At 44.4% G+C, this 7069-nt stretch overlaps 2 protein-coding genes across 2 annotated transcripts; one reads left to right on the top strand and one right to left on the bottom strand.

The window, feature by feature from the left end:
• Positions 1-252: 252 nt before the first annotated feature.
• LOC121864557 lies at positions 253-3613 on the bottom strand (the record flags this gene model as incomplete). Its single annotated transcript, XM_042363626.1, has 3 exons — positions 3203-3613; positions 2634-2742; positions 253-376 (listed from the first exon to the last, which is right to left on the bottom strand). Coding segments are annotated over exons 1-3 (374 nt in total), but the record flags the coding sequence as incomplete, so codon positions are not given.
• A 1927-nt stretch (positions 3614-5540) lies between these two features.
• Positions 5541-6831, top strand: LOC121864558 (ADP-ribosylation factor 3-like; the record flags this gene model as incomplete). Its single annotated transcript, XM_042363627.1, is given in 3 exon segments — positions 5541-5928; positions 6420-6500; positions 6650-6831. Coding segments are annotated over 3 exon segments (330 nt in total), but the record flags the coding sequence as incomplete, so codon positions are not given.
• Positions 6832-7069: the final 238 nt, after the last annotated feature.

Below are 7069 nucleotides of genomic sequence, written 5' to 3'. Positions count from 1 at the left end.
CTGCAGGAGCTTCTTGCGCTGTTCCCTCCACATTACCGACCGTTCTGGATGAATGAATACACTCGGGGGCAGCGTTGTTTTACCAAGCATATGCAGAGATCAGTGCAAAAGTACTTTTTAAATTTGTATCTATGGTGCAAGTTCCCACAGGTATGAATTCATTCTCAACATAACAAGGCAGGTTAGGTAAGGTGAGGTCAAGGTAGCTTGGTGTAGTTAACAAATAGAACAAAATCTTCATGGTGGCCTTACCTGCGCTGTATGACGGCTTCCCTGGGCCAGAACACCTCCATCATAAGCCATGACCGACACAACAACACAGCCGTGTACACTTCTATCAAGACGAGGACTCCAAACAGCACGAACCCAGACCAACCTGTGGTACAACGTTCTCAGCAATATACATTATGGTATTACAGAGGCCCCATGATCAGTCGTGAGTATAGGTATCAAAAAGAGGTTGACACAAAAATCATTTAACAACAATATTTACGCGAAGCTTACCGTAGTTATGTTAGGTTATATAATGCAGCAACATCAGGTAATGTGGAAAGCAGGTTGACCAAATTTAAAATTTTAGTGATAAATCTAGCACTCTTTTATAACTCACTTAGCATTAAATCCGCCCTGGACGGCCTTTCATATCTGAAAAAGAGAGGCTATGGAGCGCCTCATCATGCCCACGAGCGTGTGACTGTGTATGAGATGAATACAGTGCAACCCAGCAAGGAATTTATTGGTTCTCGACCGAGTAATATACTGACAAATGGTGAAATGATAAATTAGATAATCAAAATTAACGTTCAGGAAAACAGGAAGGTCACAAGACTCGTTTGGAGTGGTCATGATCATCCCGTCTGGTCCCGAGATATGCTAGATAGTACCAGTTGATTGCTAACGTAGAAGAAATTCAGATACATTCTGGGGCCAGTACATGTCCAGTACTTAGCAGCAGTGTGTAACAGAGCCAGGACATGCCCGCTACTTACCAGCAGTGTGTAACAGAGCCAGGACATGCCCGCTACTTACCAACAGTGTGTAACAGAGCTACCACATGCCCAGTACAGTACTTGCCAACAGTGTGTAACGTAAACGTGACCGACCGCAGGTCACTAAATACGCAACACGCGGTGGTCAGCCAAGGTGAGCTGTGGCTTTAATATATTTTATCGTTTGTTGAACCCCTTATAAATAACGAGAGTATCAGATTAAAATATATTTTATATATCGAGTTAATTTTATCATGCAGGTGTTGACACAAAACACTTAATTCTGGCGTAAAGTTACCGAAGAACATAAGAAGCTGCAGAAGGATGTCTGTGAGCTCCAGGAATGGTCGAAGAAATGGCTGCTGAGATTCAATGTCACGAAATGTAAGAGGATGCACCTGGGGCGTACCAATGGTAAGGAGGCGTATCATATGTTCTAACGGGATGAAGAAATTGCACTATTTGAGACTGAATGTGAGAAGGACCTCGATGTGTATGTTGAAAATGAGCTGAAGTTCTCGGGCCATTGGAGAAGAAGGTAAAACAAGCAAACAAATTATTGGGTCTTAAAAGAAGGTCGTTTAGATATCTAAACGATCCGTCCCTCGTAACGATCTTAAGAGTGAAGTGCTTCCCCATCTGGAGTACTGTCACCCCGTCTGGTCCCCGAGATATGCTAGGGACTGTCAGTTGGTTTAAAATGTTCAAAGGAGGGCCACCAGATTGGTGCCTGCACTTCGGCACCTCAACTACCCTGAGAGATTGGAGCGCCTGAACTTGCCTAACTTATACTACAGACAGGCAAGGGGCGACCTAATTGAGGTGTACAGTATAAGCATCTTAAGGGGCACTACTCAGTCGAGTGTATTGGAGCTGGCGGATGCTCGCCCCGCAAGGGGTCACAGCTCAAAATTGAAGAAGCCGCAGGTCCAGAAAACTGTGAGGGCAAACTTTTTCGTAGTGAGAGTTGTGAACTCTTGGAACAATCTACCAGAAAGTGTTGTGATGGCACCGAGTGTAAGCTCTTTCAAGACCAGACTTGACCAACACTGCAGCAGGTTCAGGTACATTCAGGAGCCGGTGCATGCCTAGTACTTGCCAGCAGTGCATAACAGAGACGTGACCGATTCCGAAGCGGCTAACGAGCTGATCAGTGGTGAAGACGATAAAAGTAAAAGTAAAAAATATAAGAACGGAGGAAACTGTAGCACTCCTGTTTGCTCATACTGGGCAGTTCCGTTTACACCCAACCCCTTCTGTAACTTCTGTTGTATCTAACACGGTTTGTAAGCCAATAAATATTATTTGATATTTGTTACATATGTCTCCTTAGGAATTATAGAAAAATTACCTTGAAGATAGATCAAGTAAGACGATAAGTAAATACATAATGCACTTTAAAAGACACTCAGTCTACAGTGTGTGTTTGTGTGTTTGTGTGTGTGTGTGTGTGTTTCACGAGGGGTGTGGTGTGTAACATTATGAGCGTCACCCACACCATTGTCAGTAACTTGAAGCTGTTACAGGTAAGGTGATATATAGCATCACCTTTCCTCCTAACCTAACCTAACCTAACCTCACCTAACCTAACCTTAAATCGAAAACTGCACTAAGGTAAGAATTCCTCACAGTTAAAGTACTCACCACAGTATATGATGGCGCCAGGCAGTGATACTATGGGGACTACACCAAACACTCCCAGAATGTAGCAGACCGCAGTAACCATGTTGATGCCTGGTGAGCTGTCCTCTCTCTGTGGATGTACAAAGTGTTGACATACTCACGACACCAGAGAAAGTGTTTGCATCATTTTCCATGTGTTTATTTTTTTTAAGTTTTGTTGGATATGAAAGCTATATGTATAAAGATATTAGCCTGGTATCACACACACACACACACACACAACAGAATTTTCCAGAATCTACCAGACGTCAACAGGAATCTACCATATGTCACCAAGAATCTACCAGACGTCAACAGGAATCTACCAGACGTCAACAGGAATCCACCAGACGTCACCAAGAATCTACCAGACGTCACCAAGAATCTACCAGACGTCACCAAGAATCTACCAGACGTCACCAAGAGTCTACGAGACGTCACCAAGAATCTACCAGACGTGAAGAATCTACCAGACGTCACCAGGAATCTACAGACGTCACCAAGAATCTACGAGACGTCAACCATGATGACAACAGGATGTCAATACCAACCTTACTGAACATGGGTGAAGCTTCCGGTACTTCAAACACGCTCCTGGGGGGTGTAGGAGGGGTGTGGGTGACTCTAGGGGGTATATCCACCCCCCACCTGTACCCCAACAATGCCGTTGTTTCCTTTTGGTGATCACTCATTGTCACCTGCTCTGTTACGACGTGCTAGGGGCTTAATATGGTGGTAGTGGCTCAATATGGTGGTAGGGGCTCAATGTAGTGGTAGGGGCTCAATGTGGTGGTAGGTGCTTAATGTGGTGTTAGGTGTTCAATGTGGTGGTAGGGGTTCAATGTGGTGGTAGGTGTTCAATGTGGTGGTAGGTGTTCAATGTGGTGGTAGGGGCTCAATGTGGTGGAAAGGGGCTCAATGCGGTGGTAGGTGCTTAATGTGGTGGTAGTGTTCAATGTGGTGGTAGGTGTTCAATGGTGGTAGGGGCTCAATGTGGTGGTAGGTGTTCAATGTGGTGGTAGTGGCTCAATGTGGTGGTAGGTGTTCAATGTGGTGGTAGTGGCTCAATGTGGTGGTAGGTGTTCAATGTGGTGGTAGGTGGTGTTCAATGTGGTGGTAGGTGTTCAATGTGGTGGTAGGTGTTCAATGTGTGGTAGGGGCTGAATGTGGTGGTAGGGGCCATTGTGGTGGTAGGTGTTCAATGTGGCGGTAGGTGTTCAATGTGGTGGTAGTGGCTCAATGTGGTGGTAGGGGCTCAATGTGGTGGTAGGTGTTCAATGGTGGTAGGTGTTCAATGTGGTGGTAGGTGTTCAATGTGGTGGTAGGGGCTCAATGTGGTGGTAGGTGTTCAATGTGGTGGTAGGTGTTGAATGTGGTGGTAGGGGCTCAATGTGGTGGTAGGGGTTCAATGTGGTGGTAGGTGTGTGGTGGTAGGTGTTCAATGTGGTGGTAGGGGCTCAATGTGGTGGTAGGTGCTTAATGTGGTGGTAGGTTCAATGTGGTGGTAGGGGCTCAATGTGGTAGGTGTTCAATGTGGTGGTAGGTGTTCAATGTGGTGGTAGGGCTCAATGTGGTGGTAGGTGTTCAATGTGGTGGTAGTGGCTCAATGTGGTGGTAGGTGTTCAATGTGGTGGTAGGTGTTCAATGTGTGTAGGTGTTCAATGTGGTGGTAGGGGCTCAATGTGGTGGTAGGTGTTCAATGTGGTGGTGGTTCAAGGTGTAGGGGCTCAAATGTGGTGGTAGGTGTTCAATGTGGTGGTAGGGGCTATATGTGGTGGCAGGGGCTCAATGTGGTGGTAGGTGTTCAATGTGGTGGTAGGGGCTCAATGTGGTGGTAGTAGCTCAATGGTGGTCGTGGCTTAATGTGGTGGTAGTAGGTCAATGTGGTGGTAGGTGCTCAATGTGGTGGCAGGGGCTCAATGTGGTAGTAGAGGCTCAGTGAGGTGGTAGAGGCTCAATGTGGTGCTTAGGGTTGAATATGGTGGTAGGGGTTTAATGTGGTGGTAGGGGCTCAATATGTTGGTAAGGGGTTAATGTGTTTAGGGCTCAGTGTGGTGGCAGGGTCTCAGCTGGGAGGTAAGTGTCAATGGCGTCGTGTCTGCATAGGAGACTTGATTTACTGTCCGTCCGTCTCCCTCTCCTGCAATTCCAAGAAATACAACCATTAATTATTGTCATTATATTAATCTAATATTTTGCTATATGACCCAGCCAGTGACAAGGATTAACCCAAGAAGACCGGACACTTGGCCAACTGCACTGGCTAACCTTTACCCCCCCCCCCTCCTCCTGTGTGGTCTTCTCTCTGATGCTGGACCTACACCTCCCTCCCGTGTGGTCTTGTTCTCCCTGATACTGGACCTACACCCCCCTCCTGTTTGGTCTTGTTCTCCCTGATACTGGACCTACTTCCTTCCTCCTGTGTGGTCTTCTCTCTGATGCTGGACCTACACCCTACAGAAAGATAATAAGTTCTACCATTTTCCTCATTACAACCCCTCACAGGCATAAGGAAAGGCTTGGTAGCTTGTCCATTTGATGATCAGTTTCTTGTCATCCCACTTAATTATCGTCGACGTGGACGTATGGATCATATATATAAAGAGCTTGTAGCGTACTTAACTATATGATCCTTGTACCTTACAGGTCTAAGTGAGTAATAAAATAAAATTAGATGCATTACAAAAGTTATATCATAATTACATATACAGGTAACAAATAGAAACAAAGTTTCCTATAGTGTACTAGCAGGGAAGTTTGTGAGTAGGATCCGCCGGTACTATTACACGTCATATTGAGTGTGACAGCTCAGGACTCAGGAATGTTAGTGCGTGAATGACGTCAGCCATCGTGTGAGAATGTGTTGACACAGCACCATGACACCTGACTGCCAGCGTGGACCAGATAGTGTGGTCAAGCGGTGTGTGTGAGACGTCAGCCGTTGTGTGGTGTAGGACCGGAAAACTACACATCGCTAACGTGGACCAGCAAACGTGGCTAGCCAACATGGACTGGTGTCCCATATATAAAACCGAGGCGGCTGTAGATCTCAATCATTACTTTCTGAGCTCTACACATTCACCATCTCTTAAGGAGTGCGCAAACTTGCTTCTTATAACCCCAGCCGTGTATTTGACGTATTAAACTACACACAAAACACCTTTAATACGTTGCAGAAGTGAGTTTTTTCGTCGACTGAAGTCAAACATCATGGGATTAATCTTGAGCCGTATCCTAGCGCTGGTGCAGAGCAAGAAGCCCTGCAGGATCCTCATGGGTAAGTTAAAACGTTTACCAAACAGTTAAATCCGTACAGTTTATTAGTGAAATGTAATCAGTGTACAGAGTTTCGATAGTAACTAGTTAGGGAATGTAATTACTAGATGTTTTATACATTTATTTATCAATAAAATGTCGATGACAATCTTTAAACGGTATATCATAAGCTAAATCATTACTGGGTTGAAGATTACGACCATTTTGGCATCATGTATCATCACCAAAATAATTTGAAGGGACACGATAGGACCAAAGTGTTGTCAATGTCTTAGTTTTATATCTACGTTCAAACAAATAGACATCATACAGTTTGAGTGGAGAAAAACATAAGTATAGTTTACAGTTAAGTAAAATTATTCTTTAGTTAAAACGTTTCTTACCAATATGTTTAAAAGAACTTTACAAGTTTTACTATATTAAATATTCTAGTTAACCCTACACACGGTTTTTGAGTTCTTTAAATGTATTGATAAAGTTTTCTATTGTTAGTGGGGCTGGACGGTGCAGGGAAGACTACGGTACTTTACAAGCTTAAACTGGGAGAAGTCGTCACCACCATCCCAACTATTGGTAAGAAATACTACCATGATTTCCTGTCACCTTAAATTTTCTACACTGATTTTTTTTTACCGTTGTATACAAAATTGATGAAAAGTGATTTTATTCAAGTTTTCCAGATTTCATTCTAAAATTATCAATATAATAATAATATCAACCAGGTTTCAATGTGGAGACGGTGGAGTACAAGAACGTCAGCTTTACTGTGTGGGATGTGGGCGGCCAGGAAAGAATTCGGCCTCTGTGGAGACATTACTTCCAGAACACGTCAGCCATCATATATGTGGTGGACAGCAACGACCCCGATCGTCTGGCAGAGTCTCGCGAGGAGCTGGAGTTGGTGGTATGTATTGGACAAGGTTGTCGTAATAAGTCTTTCATTAGTACTGGGGTCGTCCTCATAACTCTATCCAGGACACTAACGATTGTCTACAAGAGAAGAATGGCTCACTTCACTGGTGACTGACAGAAGCACTCCAAGTGGTCAACAAGTCAAAATATCAGTTGTCGGGATTGAATGAATCAGTGGACAAGGAAAGAGTTCATAGTTCGTTTGTACTGCATTACTTACCATCAATACA

The sequence above is a fragment of the Homarus americanus genome, unplaced genomic scaffold (genome assembly GCF_018991925.1).
Source record: "Homarus americanus isolate GMGI-L3 unplaced genomic scaffold, GMGI_Hamer_2.0 scaffold25937, whole genome shotgun sequence".
Taxonomy (NCBI): Eukaryota; Metazoa; Arthropoda; class Malacostraca; order Decapoda; family Nephropidae; genus Homarus; species Homarus americanus.
This window is presented reverse-complemented; position numbering and strand designations above follow the sequence as displayed.